Below are 16,897 nucleotides of genomic sequence, written 5' to 3'. Positions count from 1 at the left end.
CCTTCTCCCACAACCAAGTTTGAATACAACAAAGGTTTGGAGAAAAAAGACACAGCCAAAGACCAGAAAATTGAATTATACGGAAGTCTGACAACAACAAACCATTCGACCAGGACGGTAAGAGAGGTGGAGCCAGCAGTGGAGCAGGGTCCGGAAGGAAAGATCCCCCAACCCAGGCGTACAGGCAGCCCGGACGCAGTCAGGGTGTGGGGCAGACTGACCGCGGTCGCACATTCGCGCACAGTGAGACGGACAGTGCAGGCCCCAGGAGGTGAACCCAGTGGAGGGCTAATGGCGGTGGCACACTTGTGTGCAGTGGGACGAAATGTGCGGGCCCCGGTGCCGGTGGAAGCTGCAGCACCTGTGGCATCGGCGGTGGGAGGCGGCAGACGGGACGCCATTGCTCCTCTTTGACCTGCCCCCACATATAGCGTCACAACCCAGCGACTGAGTTGCCCTGCTCTAGTGAACACTTTAGGGCTCCGATCCTGCTACGGAACAGGCACGAACAGCCCAAAAGATGGCGCAAGAGGAACTCAAAGTCCCAGGGCTGATAACTCTAAGCAACCAAGAGATTGCCAGCCTCTCAGAAGCACAGTTCAAGAAACTGTTTATCAGGATGCTCACAGAACTGGTTGATTATAGTCACAAATTAGAGGAACACATGAAGGGTAAACTAATTGAAATGAAGGGAAATGCACAGGAAACCAATAGCGATGGAAAGGAAACCGGGACTCAAATCAATGGAATGGACCACGAGGAAGAACAAAACATCCAACCAGAAAAGAATGAAGAAATGAGAATTCAAAAAAATGAGGAGAGGCTTAGGAACCTCCAGGACATCTTTAAATGTTCCAACATCCAGATTATAGGGGTACCAGAAGGGGGAAAGACACAGCCACGAGTGGAAAACTTATTTGAACAAATAATAAAGGAGAACTTCCCCAGTCTGGCAAAGGAAATAGACTTCCAGGAAATCCAGGAAGCTGAGAGAGTCCCAAAGAAGTTGGACCCAAGAAGGAACACACCAAGGCACATCATGATTACATTAGCCAAGATTAAAATGAAGAAGAGAATCCTAGAAGCAGCAAGAGAGAAGGGGACAGTCACCTACAAAGGAGTACCCATCAGACTGTCAGCTGAGTTCTCAAAAGAAACCTTGCAGGCAAGTAGGGGATGAAAAGAAGTATTTCAAGTCATGAAATCCAAAGACCTACATCCAAGATTGCTTTATCCAGCAAAGCTTTCATTTAGAATGGAAGGGCAGATAAAGTGTTTCTCAGATAAGGTCAAATTCAAGGAGTTCATCATTACCAAGCCCTTATTATATGAAATGTTAAAGAAACTTATCTAAGAAAAAGAAGATAAAAAATATGACCAGTGGAAGGACAGCAAACTCACAGTTACTAACTTCTACACCTAAAACAAAAGCAAACCAAGAGGACAGCTAGATCAGGAGCAGAGCCATAGAAATCTAGATCACAGGGAGGGTTAGCAACAGGGGAGTGGGAGGAGGAGAAGGGGGAAGAAGGTACAGAGAATAAGTAGCATAGACAGTAGGTAGAAAATAGATAAGGGGGAGGGCAGGAATACTATGGGAAATACAGAATCTAAAGAACTTATGACACATGGACATGAACGAAAGGGGGGAATGGTGGGGGAGGGGTGTGCAGGGTGGAGGGGAGTGAAGGGGGGAAATGGGACAACTGCAATGGCATAATCAATAAAATATATTTTTAAAAAATTTTAAAAAAAGAAAACACTTTCGGGGGTTGAAGTCCCCAGAGAGGCTCCCAGCCTCACAGGAGAGTTCATTGGAGAGACCCACAGGGTCCTAGAATGAACTCAAGCCCACCCACCGGGGAACCAGCACCAGAAGGGGCCAATTTGCTCATGGGAAGTGGCAGAGGGGATCAAAATCTGAGAGAGAGCAGAACAAGAGCCATTGCTCCCTTTCTGACCCCAGCCCCAGTCACAACCCAGTGACTGGGTCGACTGGCCCTGGTGAACACCTGAGCCTCTGCCCTCATACATAATAGGTGTGACCTGACCAAAACATATGGCTCAAGCAGAACAGCTCAAAGCCCCAGAGCCAATACTTCTAAGTGACCAAGAGATAGCTAACCTATCAGATGCACAGTTCAAAACACTGGTGATCAGGATGCTCACTGAACTGGTTGAATTTAGTTGCAAATTAGACAAAAAAATGAAGGCTGCACTAATTATAGGAAATAAAGGAAAACGCACAGGGAACAAATAGGGATGGAAACAAATCTGGGACTAAAATCAATGAAGTGGACCAGAAGGAAGAAAGAAATGAACAAATAGAAAAGAATGAAGAAAAGAATTAAAAAAAAATGAGGAGAGGCTTAGGAACTTCCAGGATGTCTTTAAATGTTCCAACATTCGAATTATAGGGATACCAGAAGAGGAAGAATAACAAGTGGAAAACTTATTTGAACAAATAATAAAGGAGAACTTCCCCAATCTGGCAAAGGAAAGGGACTTTCAGGAAATCCAGGAAGCTCAGAGTCTCAAAGAAGGTGGACCCAAGGAGGAACACACCAACGCACATCATAATTACACTACCCAAGATGAATGATAAGGAGAGAATTTTTAAAGCAGCAAGAGTAAAGGAGACAGTTACTTACAAAGGAGTTCCCATCAGACTCTCAGCTGATTTCTCAAAAGAGACCTTATAGGGAAGAAGGGGCTTGAAAGAAGTATTCCAAGTCATGATAGACAAGGACCTATATCCAAGATTGCTGTATCCAGCAAAGCTTTCATTTAGAATGAAAGGGTAGGTAAAGTGCTTCTCAGATAATGTCAAGTTCAAGGAGTTCATCACCACCACGCCCTTATTATATGAAATGTTAAAGGGACTTATCTAAGAAAAAGAAGATAAAAAATATGAACAGTGAAAGGACAGCAAACTCAGTTATTAACAACCTCACCTAAAACAAAAGCAAACTAAGCAGACAGCTAGATTAGGAGTGGAGCCATAGAAATGGAGATGACATGGAGGGTTAGCAACAGGGGAGTGGGAGGAGGAGAAGGGGGGAGAAGGTATAGAGAATAAATAGCATAGACGGTGGAGAGAAAATAGGGGGGAGGGCAAGGATAATATGGGAAATGTAGAAGCTAAAAAACTTGTGACACATGGACATGAACTAAAGGGGGGGAATGGGTGGGAGGGGGTGTGCAGGGTGGAGGGGAATGAAGGTGGGGAAATGGGACAACTGTAATGGCATAATCAATAAAATATATTTAAAAAACCCATTCTGATAAGAATACACACAAAAAAATCTTTTAACCATGTGAGGGGTAGAGGCTTCTTCAATCTTCTTCCTTCTTTTAGGTCTGTGTGGGCCTTCTGAACTGACCAGTATCAAGACTCTTCTTGAATATAATTTCTGGACCACTTCTGCTGAAGTGAGCATATTCTGCAAATGGGTCTTTAGATCGTGTCCAGAAGTGGGACACTATTATCATTTTTTTAAATAAATGTTTTTATCTCCATGTCAGGGGCAAGAGCAGACCAGGGTGTGAAGGGAGTAATATATGAAGAATAACACCCTCTTCTCTATCCTTCTGCCTTCTGACTTTGCTTTAAACTAAAATTAGGCAAAATGATTCAGTGAAAGAATTATGACTTATATCATTGCTGCTTTCCCAACAAGTGGCTTTTTAAAAAATGCCTGCTTATAGTCTCTCAAATTATATTTTCTGCAGAGAATAAGGGCAAAATATGAGTTAATCAAAGAACTCACATTCTCACCATTGTTCTGAGCAGCACAAATTCCTAACTTACTAACTTTGCTAGCAATACTCAAATTCTGTTGTTGGCACTAGCTATGCAAATTTCTCAAAATAGCCTAGCGATGGGAAGCAGGCTGGTAAGTCAGGGAAGCATTTTCTTTGGGGGAACTTAACACTGAAGAATAGAAGCTAGGCCTTGACTGGATTGGTCAGTTGGTTAGAGAGTCGTCTGGATACTCCAAGGTTGCGAGTTTAATCTCCAGTCAGGGCAGATACAAGGAGCAACCAATACATGAATAAATAAGTAGAACAACAAATCAATGGTTTTCTCTTTCTCCCTTCCTCTCTTTCTCTGTAAAATCAATCAATAAAAAATAGCTAAGAAACATTTAATACAATAGTCATAATCAACATTTGCATAGACCTTCAATGTGTTAAGTGTGTTGCATATATTCTCATTAATTCTTTCAATCCCATGACATAAATATTCTGATCATTGCCATGTAGGCAAGAGATACTCCAAAGTCATCCAGGAACTAAAAGCACAACTGGTCCTGAAACCTAGGTCTTAGACTTCTTACTCCCTTAATGTTTGCAGGTCGTGTTAACATTTCACCCAACATCCATTCCTGCCCTCTTGTTTGCTTTGTAGCCCCCCACTCACAGGTCAGGTCATTGCATCAGAGTGTAGCTGTGTTATATTAATCATGCAGTAACACACTAGAGAGGACAAAGATCCAAAGATCAATTTTCTAAATATTGATTCCTAAGTAACTTGCAATCCATTTTCACTCATCATTCATCTAGAAAGCTGAAGAGAGGGATAAGTGGTGTGGAGGGGTTGAGAAATAGCTTGTGATTTTAAATGGGGGGGGGTCACCTTTTTGAAAAAGTGAGATTTGAGGAAAGACTTAAAAGTAAGGAAGTTTACTGGCCCTGCTGGTGTGGCTCAGTAGATTGAGCTCCAGCTTGTGATCTAAGGCGTTGCCGGTTGATTCCTGGTCAGGGCACATGCTTGGTTGTGGGCCAGGTCCCTGAGTGTGAGAGGATCGGGTTTCTTTCCCTCTCTATAAAATAAAAATAAGGGCCCTGGCTCAGTGGATTGAGCGCGGGCCTGCGAACCAGATGATCACGGTTCAATTCCCAGTCAGGGCACATGCCTGGGTTGCAAACCGGTTACTTGCAGGCTAACTACCAGCAAGGGATGAACAAAAGGCAACCATACATTGATGTTTCTCTCCCTCTCTCCTTCCCCTCTAAAAATAAATAAATAAATAAAATCTTAAAATAAAAATAAAAGTGAAGTTTGCCCTATCTGGGGAAAGAGCATTCCACCCTTGGGAGCAATGTTAAACATGATCAAGGAACAAGAAAAGCAGGGTGCTGGAGAAGAGGTCAGAGGTGAGGGAACACGAGCTAGGGGACCTGACTTCAAGGAGGCTTCCCTCAAGGAGACTTAGGTCATTGCATTACATGGACTTTGGTTTTTCCTTTCAATGAAATGAGATCCACATGCAGGTTCTAAGCAGTGTCACGATCTGACTTGTATTTCAAAAGAATCTTTTCATATATGCAATTATTTTATTTAAAAAATTTCAAAGGTAAAAGTTGGTATAACACCTATGTATTCTGTACCTCATTAATCAATGTCAATGGATAATGCAATATTCTTTGTATATTTTGTGCATGTATACATTTATAACTCAATAATCATAAAACAATGTTAGAGATTATGTATACATATGAAATCCTTTATAATCACAATTTACCACAACCAAGACATTTAACATTGCTATAGTATATATTCGAATGTTCCCAAATATTACAAAAACATCCTTTTAACCAGAACTATGTCACTGAAACCAGGATGGATGCTTTTATTCATTTAAAAGCATGTCTTTAAAAGATTTTATTTACTTATTTTTAGAGAGGGAAAGGGAGGAAGAATGTGAGAAACATCAATCAGTTACCTTTCTCATGCTCCTAGATGGGGACCTGGCCTGCAACCCAGGCATGTACCCTGCCTGGAAATTGAAACTTTTGGTTCACAGGCTGGCAATCAGTCCACTGAGCCACACCAGCCAGGGCTCACCTGGGAGTCTTTTAAAAAGTAAATCTAACTTACAAACAGTAACCTATACACATCTTAGGGGCATAGCTCTATGGATTTTTATTATATAGATACTCCTAAGTAATTGCTACACAAAACAAGTAAGTTCATTTAATTACGAGACAACAGATATAATCAGGATTGTTTTCTTGTGAGTAGATTCCTGTTAGATCTTTTTGTCAGGAATATTATCAGTTATACATTGCATCCCATCAGAAACCACACTGCTGTTTATTCCATGCCTGGTGATGTTTGAATACTTGGCTAAGATGGACGTAACCAGTTTTTGTCTCTATGCCTCATCTTGCCAAATGCAGAAATTTATAACTTCAATTCAGTGAACTAGTATTTTAAAAATTTTCCCATCTCCTTTTTCCTCCCTACCTTAGGCCTGGGGGTCTTTGAAGATGTGGCCACTTCCACTCTTGCTTCCTGTCAATGAGTTCAGACTTTCTACTTGCAGATTCTTTTGCCTGGGTCAGCAATGTGTTACCAGGACCTCCCACTCCAAAGGTGTTACTTCAGCACCAACTCTTGGGAGTCTTGTGCCCCCTGGGAGTCAGGGACAATTTGGAGGGCTAGCCCGAGGTTTCTTCTATCACATTCCTGTTGCACCTCACACCTTGCACACAAACACACCACACATGTGCTGTGGGCACAGACCTATGTCTGTGGCTGTTAACTTTATTGTTTCCAGATGGGAAAAAATGGCTTTTCTCTGGGCTCCCCCTATCAAAACCATACCACGGGGCCCCTTTGTCATGGAATTCCTTTTCTTGAAATATTTGGAGAGCATGGGACAGAGACAGTGAAAGAGGTATAGAGTTAAGGCAGTTAAAACTTCAGAGTAATTTTGGGAAGAGTTGGGAAATGTGACTTTAGGGATTTTATTTTGCTGGGGCAGTAAGGAGGGGTAAATAAACAACCTTAATGGTAGAATAGGACTTATTTTATATAGAGAGAAATCTTAAGCTTAGTGTGCTAGGAACAAGATAAGTAGAATTGGAAAGCAAACTAAAAATCCCCAAATTAATAAAGGGAAAAGAGTAAGGTAATAAAATAGAAACTTGAGCAACGCAATGAAAAAAGGGAAAGTTAAAATAGAAAAAAATTCAAAGTATACATGCAACAGTAAAGAATACAGTATTATTTATTACACTGAGAAAATGACTACTAATAATCATGCCTTATGGCTTATTTCTACTATGTTAAGAGCACTAACAATAATTCGTACATGACAAAACTTCCTGAACACAATACATTTCTTACACATATTTAAGACATATTATGTATTTATGACTAAGAAAAGAACAGTTTTTCCTTTGGCATAAGATAGTCAGCAGTTTGCAGTTATTCCCCTTAGAAGGCAGCGGCTCCCTAGGGGAGCCAGAGTCCCAGGGCAGGAACCCAGCGTGGGAGCACTCCTGTGTCTTCACTCTCCACCCGATGTTCACCCAGGTTCCCGCCACGAAGGAGCTGCTGCATTCACTTCTGAATCAGGATAATCGTTTGATGGTGGGACTTTTATCTTATTCACCGTGATGAATGATAATTTGCAAAAGGGTTTTCCAGTTTAAAAAAGTGTGGAGGATGTCCAAGCAGCCTGGAGTTCAGAGTCAGTGGCACCACGGAGTTCGTCATGGTCACCTTTCTACCACTAATTATAATCATAGCTGTACTCTTTTTTTTTCTCAGCATTATAATCTCACTGGAGGCTTTTCATTAACACCTTGTTCCTATAAAGCAAATGAAATGATCGTCATCTTTTAAAAATCAAATGAGAAATAACAAGAAACCCACTGCTGGAACGACAATAAAATTGCCCCCAAACTGTGGGATAGTGGGTGGAATGATGTGCCCGAGTCCTCTCGGAATGCTGTTTTCAGCCAGGTTATGCCTCTAACATGTCCCTGCTCTGTGCAGCCATAGGCAGGAGAGGTCCCCAAGTGACTCTTACCATTTTCTCAATGGCCCCAGGGTGTCATTCAAGAGCTATTCAAAGTGACCTCAATTGTATTTAACTTGCTTGGCAGAGAATTGTGGCAGAAAGCAGGACAGCCAAAAGGGAAAAAGATAAGCGTAAACTCCCTGTGCCAGGGGGCTCAGGGCAGTCCCAGATTGGTGGAGGGGGAGTGTGGCCTGAGGGGCCCACCCACTTTAGAGTGCTATCTTTCACCAGCCGTGGTATTCAGTAACCACGGACACCAAAGGGGTGGTGGGAAAGCTAGAAGTGGAACCCGGGATGCTTTCTTTCGGCTATGGGTGGAAGAATGGAATCCCCAGAAACCAAGACTGGGCTGCACCAAGTTCCTCTATTCAGGGGGACACTTTTCTGCCCATTTTCCCTTTCCATAATGAAAATTTCCTTTAAGCATCCTACTGAGCCACTTCTCCATTTGTACTTTCCGAAAACACCTACAATTGCAGCCTCTACTTCTCTCCTCCCCGTGTTAAGGAGGCATCTCTAGAAGTTGCCAGACCCATTAAACATGAAAAACTGTATTTCTCTAACAAATCTTATGCCCTTCCCTCCTCAGCAATGTAAGCCTCAGTCCATTGACTTGTTTAAAACCTATTAGAGACCCACCACCTGGGATGAGCTGCCTGACTTGACCCTTGACTGGCCTTCAACTACTAGAAATTGTTTGCAGATGTAGGTTTTTTGTTTACTCATTTAATTTTCACAATATCCTTAGATAGGCATTATGATGCCCATTTTATGAGAAAACAGGTTTATTTCCAACCATATCCTGTCCCACTAAACTGCTTGCAATTTCTGTTGTCCTCAGTTCTTTCACAGGATTGGCTCTGGTCACTGTGCTGGCAAATGACCTTACCCCTTCTCCTTCCCATCTAGTCAGTTCTCCCCTTTCGTTAAGAAATCTTTGTGATACCAGTCAACACATAGTATGACTGCTGTTTACAAATGAGTCATCCACATTAGACAGTAGATACTACTTGAAGGATTTTTTTTTTTGCTAGTCATTATTTCTGTGCAGAGCTCGTACTTAGAATATAGCAATTATAAAGGTTTGCTTCTCGAGAATTATGGGTCTCCAAGTGGACAAAAATGCTCTTTTTCCTAGGAGTACACTAATGGGTACTAATTTCCTTGAAACTCTTTACTGATAATTTATGATTGAAAACAGGGCTAATTAACATAAACATGCACCGCCCTCTCCCTCGACTAAAATCCAGGCACACACTTTTTGTTCGTGGAACAGCACTAAGTAATTACCTATGAACACATCTGGGGCACAACATATTGTCCTCCAGGTTCGAGGGCGGGAAGTTGCAGGACGGGAGCAAGAAGAGTGAGCACACTTTCCCTGGTTTTTCAGGAACCCAGGCTTGCCCAGCATAAAACTGTAGCTTAACCCAGCCTTCTGAGTCTGAGTCTACAGGGAGACTTCGTCCATGGACCACACACCATCTGACACCTGGGGAGGGAAGACAGGTAAGTGTGAACAGAGCAAAACCAAATTATCATGTTAGAAATTGCAACACAGTCTGATTCTTTCTCAGGTGTTAGCTCTTGAGATACAAACCTTAGAATTCTAATTTAACCTGCTCTCATGAGTTCCTTTTTGAAAACAATGCAAGGCAGTTCCTGTTACTACTATAAAAGGAGAGAAAAACTAGTTGTAAGTGGTATAGGTGCAAGTGGGTAGATGGTGGTGTAGGGGAGGCAAATCTCTACCTCTACCCATCTCAGGCGTTCAGCTGGGACTATTTTTTTTTCCACTTCTAAAAGATTTTCTTTATTTTTGGATAAAGGGGAAGGGAGGGAGAGAGGGAGAGAAACATCAGTGTGTGGTTGCCTCTCACGCTCCCTCTATCAGGTACCTGGACTACAACCCAGACATGTGCCCTGACTGGGAATGGAACTGGTAACTCTTTGGAGTTCATAGGGTGGCACTCAAACCACTGACCCACACGAGCCATGGTGCTTGCAGAGGCCCCTGGTACCATCTCTCAGTCTATGAGTGTCACCAACACAAGAATTTACATTCTGCCTCTAGGCAGAAAAGGAAAAGTTTTTCTCTGAGTTTGTTTATTTGCATTCACCTGAAAACAATTTTTTATGTCAGACAGGTGTGTGTGTGGATTACCTACCGATTCAGGTACCCTTTAATAGAAAGACTAAACCAGATTGGTCTGGAATAGCCTTCATGGAATAGATTCAGGGGTGTCAACTCTTTAACAGGCAGTTTATTGAGATCACCAGTTTATGGTTTTGCTTAATGGTATCACAGTGGTCTTCTGTAATTCTTACATAGGCATTATAAGTATGATTAACCTATTTCTCAGTGAAGAAACTGGTTTAAATAGTCTGTTAATGTCACTCACTTAAAAGACGTTAGAAGATCCAGGGCTTAAGGTCAGGCAGTTGATTTTAGAGCCTGCCCTTACTAATTTCCTTACAGAAGAGGAAAGAAATGAATCCAAACAGATTGTTATCCCTTTGTGATGACACCAGCAAGTTAGAGCAGTGGTTTCTCAAAGTGTGGTGGTCCCCTGGCTAGTATCATCAGCTGGGTCTGGAAAATTGTTAGAATTTCACATTCTCAGGCCTAATCTCAGACCTGAATCAGAAGTTAAGCTGGTGTTGGACAGTGTGGGGCGAGGAGGCGGGAAGCACCAGTCCTTCAGGTAATTTTAATATACCCCAGAGTTTATCAGAGATGAATATCAATTAACTCTATTTACTCATCTGACCCAGAACCAGCTTTTGATATTGGGCTTACCAGAGGCCTCTTGTGCTGGCTGCGATGCCTCCATCTGCCCAGCACTGGCCGCAATTCTAGTCCAGGAGGCAAACACAGCTTCTGGCGTGGAGGTTGTCACGACCACACTGTCCATTCTCTCCAGGAGAGCAGTCGCCCCTCCAGGCACCACCTCCTCAGGGGAGGCAGTCCCTTCAGGAAGACCAAAGCTGTCCAGAGTCATTCCCTCCTTTTCCATCTTCAATTTCCTTTTCGATTCGGTCAACACCCTGGCCTCTTTTGAGGAGACAGGAATGTACTACAAACAGAGTTGAAAAGATGGAAGTGCTATCAGAAGTGCAGCCTCATTTTTATTACTTTTTGAAGAACTGGTAAAAAACGAGGACTGGGGATGCTGTGCCTTTAGAAGGAGCGGAGAGGGAAGGAGGGGCGAGGACAATCCCTTTACTCACTTGTTCATGTTAAAGTAGGGAATGAGGATGAGAACGACAACTTCCACTGGGCCAAATTTCCTATAAATTACTTACCTTTTGATCAGGATAAGCATAGTCACACAGCCTCTTGTATGCTTCCACTTTCTAAGGTGAGAAAAATGAGTTAATGAGCGTTAATGATTAAAGGAAGGTTGTTACCCTTCCTCCCCCAACATGTCCACCACTCCGGCCTCTCACCAAGCCCTTGGTGCTCAGCTTTAACTGCTGGCACCAAGCCCTCACGATGTCTCGATGAAGCAGTTCAACTGGTGGCAATTTAGCGGGCAACGGAGGGATTGGTATCTTCTTCCGAATTCTGACTTTCTCTTTGCCTTGTGCCATCTCTTGTGAACAGGAAGCTTAAGGAGAACAGGATAAGATTAGTAATAATTAACTTTTGTGTAACCTTTTAAAATGTCAGAAGTACAATCACTTTTTAGTCATCGCAGTACAGTCCCCATTGTACAGTTAAAAGACTTATGAGCCCCTTCACCCAGATTTCAAGGAGGTTGTTGCCTAGACCTTTCCAATCCAGGGGAATGATAAAAGTTTTAGTCCTGAGATCACAAATACTCGGCAATGCCTTGATCTCTCACGAAATAGAAGAACCAGTCTGCAGTGCTCTGCCAGCCCACCCCATCGGGGCAGCACTGTTCTCGTCGCATATAAGTCTCCTGCTGCACCTCACACTCAGCATTCAGAGTCTTGTAGGGCACAGATTTCACATTACTAGGCAGGTATAATTTAGGGATTTTACCTCATTATTCCATGAAATTACAACCAACTTTCCACCCCACTCTTGACTCGGCCCAATCGGTATTATCCTCGCTTTTGAAAAAAGGAAGTGGACTTTCACGAATGTGATTTCAAACTTACATTCGTCCATCCCTGCACCATCGCACACGGAGGTCCTTAACTCCAAGCCATGAGTTAGAACAAATATTTTAATTTCCATAGCCAAAACTCTTGGTCTTGGGACAATAAGTCCAAACCACCAGGAGGAGCTTTATGAGGTGGAAAAGATATACATGTCCAACAACTTGGGAGTTTACAAATGTATGAGTTTTTTGTTTTGTTTTAAGATAGGGAGAAAGGGAGGGGGGGAGAGAGAGAAAACCAACAACGACAACACATCGATTTGTTATTCATTGCATGTGCCCTGACTGGGGACCAAACCTGCAACCTTGGCTTATCTGTTAATGCTCTAACCAACTGAGCTATCTGGGCAGGTCCCTGGGCAGGACCTGGGAGTGTTTTTATACTTAAGTAGAGTGTTTTTAGACTTAAATAGTAGGGAGGGGAAGAAAGGGTATATATACAAGCGACCTAAGGACTGGGATAGGTGCAGAGTCACAAAGCCCAGATGTAAAGAAAAAACCACCAGGAATTTAATCCAAGGTCCAACAAATACAGAAAGAATGTGAGCAAGCCCTGGCTGGTGTAGCTCAGTGGATTGAGCGCGGGCCTGCGAACCACACGATTGCGGTTCGATTCCCAGTCAGGGCACATGCCTGGGTTGCAAGCCAGTTCCCTGCAGGCCAGCTCCCAGCAGGGGACACACGAAAGGCAACCATACATTGATGTTTCTCTCCCTCTCTCCTTCCCTTCCCCTCTAAAGACAAATAAATAAAATTAAAAAAAAAAAAGAATTTTCTCCTTGTCAGGGTGAAAGTAAAATAATTAGAACCAAATATATTGTGGGAGTTTGGAGACAGAAAGTATTAACAGGTGACTCATAAAGAAAGTTTCAAAGGAAGTGTAGCACTTGTGGTATAGATGGCAAAAATCTCTTTTCTACTCCACAAAAAATTCTTCAGGCTTCTTAACCCCTAAGAAATGGGATTTGAGGGACTTGATGACCTCTTACCTTTGTCATCTTTCATAGACCTTTTCCGTTTGGTTTCCTTCCCTGAGGTTCTTTCTGTACTTGATTCACCAGCAGTCTGATGTTCCTCTTCAGCTTTTACTGGTTGTAAGGTGGAAGCCATTTTCTTCCCCCCTGACTTCTTTCTGGACTGACACTGGGGACAGCAGAGCCAGTCAGTCATTCCTCTGAGGCCTGACTCACCACATTACATCACCGACATTTAAGGTAAGCCACACCCACAACACCGACACTTACTGAACTTTGCTGACAATGTGTATTTTCAGGGTACCATCTGAATGCCCAGATTTATTTATAAGACAGCAAATACGAATGCAAATAGTAAGACGAAACTATGCTCTGCTTTGGAGGAAGCCCTTACATCACTCAAATTATCTTCATCTCTCACCTGAAAGATTTTTTATTCCCATTTCTTTAGTCTTGACCTCTTCCTAGTAAATGTTTCCCACAGGGTAGTACATCTATTCAATGGCTTCTTGTTAGCAGGGAAACAGAAGATAATCAATCTACCAGCCTCTTATCTTGCACTCCACCTTCTACCATTCTCCATTGCCAAGTTCCATTCAGTCACAGCATTCCATTCCTTTCCTTTCCAGTCCAGTTCCTTTTGCATTTAGGGATTTCCCTCAGCCCCACCCCCACCCACTTCTATTTATATTTTAAAATCTTCATCTTTTAGAAATTCACTTCAAGTGTTAATTCATCTAGCATCAGTTTTAGTCTTTATAGACCAAATCGAACCTACTACATATATTTCCTCATTCCCATCGCTTGTGAATTGTAGCTTTACGTTTGCTTGAGATTTAATTAATACCTGTTACACCATTTGATTATAAGCCCCACAGAATGGGGCTTTCCCTCCAATTCTTTCTTTCCCTTTCATGGTATACACTCCGTACTTACCGGTTATTTGAACCAAAGCAAACAATAGGACAATGGTGATATGGAGAAACTAACATTTAACGGCTCTCTACCTTCTCGTAAATATTGTTCGACACATTCCTTATTTTCTTTCATTTAATCTCACAACAATCTGGTGACAATTTATTATTTTGTTTTTTAAATGCTGAGGATTGGAGGTTATAAAGGACATACAACTAGTCATTTCAGATCAAAATTAAATGAAAAGTCAACTGACTCCCTCAGCTAAATTCTTTCCATTGTCCATCACGATGGGAGTGCAGGACAAATTAACATTTGTGACTTTTTTTTACAGTCTATAGCATTTTAACATTCTTATTCAAATTTTACATTTGCAGAACTCTCTCATAAAATACGCACTTTTGAGACTCAGAAAAGTCTTAAAACTGAAAGGTTGAAAACAACCGGGTTCTAGGAAGGGACCCTGAAAGCAGTCAGGTTTCTTTGGCAAAGGAGTTCAATTCTTCTCTACTAAAAGAAATCAAACCTTTGCCACCCTGAAGCTGCCGTTTTGGGATATTGATCTTAAACCATTTATTAAAGAAGCAAGACTCCGAGGACTTTTAACCCTCCCCCTCTTCCTTCCCAAGAGATTCAGACAGAAACCTGCTTCAGGAAGGAGATGTTAGGATGTTCACCTTAGCCTAATTTGAATTAAGTATGATAAACCTGAGGGGGTCAGTCAGGGGTCTGTTGGCTGGATATATTTCCATGTCCCACAGGTTCTGAGTCCCTAAGGAAGGATTTTCCTGCCATGTAGGTTCAGCTCTTACTCAGCTACCTGAACATTCCCCATTCTTACTTTTGAAATTTAAGACTCCGTCTTCCCTTCCTTTTTTCTTTCGTCCAAGATGTCAGTGTTGTCCCACTGCCTTGGCTCAGGTGAATGCCCCACGAACATGTATTAAAACTTTATTTTCTCCTGTTAATCTGTCTCTATTAATTTGATGATTAGCCCAGCCAAAAGAACTTAAAAGGTAGGAGCAAAAGTAGTATCCTTTTTTTTAAGCCCCATGTTGGGGATAAAGCTCTTCCCCTCTCCACCTTTAGCTTCTGGCCCAGCCTCAGTCAAGTGCCTCTTCCAAAAGTCTTTGCCTCACTTCCCCTTTCTTCCCATTAGCCTTTCCTTCCAGCCCCGACCATTGATTCTGCTGACAAGATCAAGCATTTCCTCAAAAGCAAAACAGGTAACCCGTTTCATATTATTTCCTCACTCCAATATACCAGATTGCAGTCATAAATACAACTGTACTTTTAAGGAAAACAAACCAAGTGTAAAGAGAAAAATCCCAAGGGACTATTTATTCTCAAAAGAACCAGTGTGTTCCTGATGAAGGAGACACACAAAGACAGAAAACAAAGCCACTAAAATGTACTCACCTTGCCTTTTACATTTTCCATATTCAGAACAGAACGCGACGGCGATAAAAAAAAAAAATCTTCTTACTTCTGATGTGACCCCTGGCCCAAGATTGCTTTTTAAAAAGTCTCCTCCCACTTCCTGCATCCAAAGGCACTTTTTCACTCCTCCTTTCTGCCCTCCTCCCACAATTTGGGAATGCTAAATGTGTGTACGTTTTTACTTACGAGGGGACTATTGTATGAATAACATTACTGTATGAATAACATTAATCTATGAATAACATTACTGACCCTTTTTGTGTTTTTTTTAGTCCTCACCCAAGGATATGTTTATTGATTTTTAGAGAGACTGAAAGGGAGGGAGAGAGGTGGTGGCGAGGAGAGAGAGAACAAAGACATTGATTCGAGAGAGAAACTGACTGCTTACATCCCCAAACGTGCCCCATACCGGGATAGAACCCGAAACTTACGTAAGTATGTGCTCAGGCGGAGAACAGATCCTGCAACCTTCTGGTGTCGCACCTTCAACCAACTGAGACACACACCCAGAGCTATGCGCTTTTAAACAGAATTACCTAAGGTGTGGCTCGGGAATTTGGGAAGTTGAACACTTCAGAAAAATTCCAAGGGAAAAATAAAAGCTGCTGGAGAATTCGGAACTGGGTGTGTAAAGGGATTTACTGCTGGAACTTGTAGAAACGGTAGAAGTCCAGGGCCAGACTGGTGGTGACTTGAAGAAAGCAAAGATGTTTTCTTTTACTACATAACAGTTTATTCCTTAAGCAAGTTACTCAGCCAGTTAAAACTCTAGCTTCCCTTCTGTACTAATGACACCTCATCATCTGTCAATGACTAGCAATAACAGTTTTTATTTTTTTAATTTCTAAAAAGATTTTATTTATTTATTTTAGAGAGGGGTTAGGGCTGNTGTAGAAACGGTAGAAGTCCAGGGCCAGACTGGTGGTGACTTGAAGAAAGCAAAGATGTTTTCTTTTACTACATAACAGTTTATTCCTTAAGCAAGTTACTCAGCCAGTTAAAACTCTAGTTTCCCTTCTGTACTAATGACACCTCATCATCTGTCAATGACTAGCAATAACAGTTTTTATTTTTTTAATTTTTAAAAAGATTTTATTTATTTATTTTAGAGAGGGGTTAGGGCTGGAGAAAGAGGGGGAAAAACCAAGTGCCAGAGATACACTGATCTGCCGTCTCTCTCATGCCCCCACCCCAGGCATGTGCCCTGACAGAGAATCAACCGGTGACCTCTAGGTTTGCAGCACGATGCCCAAACCTACCAAGCCACACCTGTAAGGGCCATTATTTTATACTTTTTCTTAAAGAGGGACCTCTAAAGTTGTATAAGCTTCATGCCCTACAGATGTGCCCCAATGATATATAGAGAGTGAAATGTTTGTATCAAACAATGACATTCCCTAAAAATCCCAATATGCTCTCATTTTTCCTTCCCCCTACTACTACTACCCAGCCTCTTTCCAATTAATTGCTCCAAGAGAAGCGTGACTTGGCTATTAAGTTTCCAGATCCTGATCTTCTTGAAAGTGCAAAGTGTTAAAGTAATTGTGTGTCCTCGGGTTATCACTAAAATATGTGAGGGATGAAAAATGCTTATGCTTTTCCTCCCACGGTCCAAATTTCT

At 42.1% G+C, this 16,897-nt stretch overlaps 1 protein-coding gene across 1 annotated transcript; it reads right to left on the bottom strand.

Annotated features, from left to right (window-relative positions):
* Window positions 1-9,103: 9,103 nt before the first annotated feature.
* Window positions 9,104-13,057, bottom strand: DPPA4 (developmental pluripotency associated 4). The gene is made up of 5 exons (XM_037056824.1): window positions 12,937-13,057; window positions 11,268-11,428; window positions 11,124-11,174; window positions 10,618-10,894; window positions 9,104-9,309 (listed from the first exon to the last, which is right to left on the bottom strand). Exons 1-5 carry the CDS (start codon window positions 13,055-13,057, stop codon window positions 9,104-9,106), a joined length of 816 nt encoding a protein of 271 aa, XP_036912719.1.
* Window positions 13,058-16,897: the final 3,840 nt, after the last annotated feature.

The sequence above is a fragment of the Sturnira hondurensis genome, unplaced genomic scaffold, assembly GCF_014824575.4.
Source record: "Sturnira hondurensis isolate 20B ecotype Veracruz unplaced genomic scaffold, ASM1482457v3 Scaffold0000880, whole genome shotgun sequence".
Classification (NCBI taxonomy): Eukaryota; Metazoa; Chordata; class Mammalia; order Chiroptera; family Phyllostomidae; genus Sturnira; species Sturnira hondurensis.
The sequence above is the reverse complement of the archived record's forward strand: the minus strand, read 5'-3'. Positions and strand labels throughout refer to the sequence as shown.

Bases quoted from the DNA above. Each gene is read 5' to 3' on its own strand.
- DPPA4 (XM_037056824.1), bottom strand. From the start codon at position 13,057: ATGGCTTCCACCTTACAACCAGTAAAAGCTGAAGAGGAACATCAGACT. The intron at 10,895-11,123 runs GTAAGTAATTTA...CTCTGTTTGTAG, and splicing joins ATGCTTATCCTGATCAAAAG to TACATTCCTGTCTCCTCAAA. The intron at 9,310-10,617 runs GTAAGCCCAATA...TTCCCTCCCCAG, and splicing joins GCCAGCACAAGAGGCCTCTG to GTGTCAGATGGTGTGTGGTC.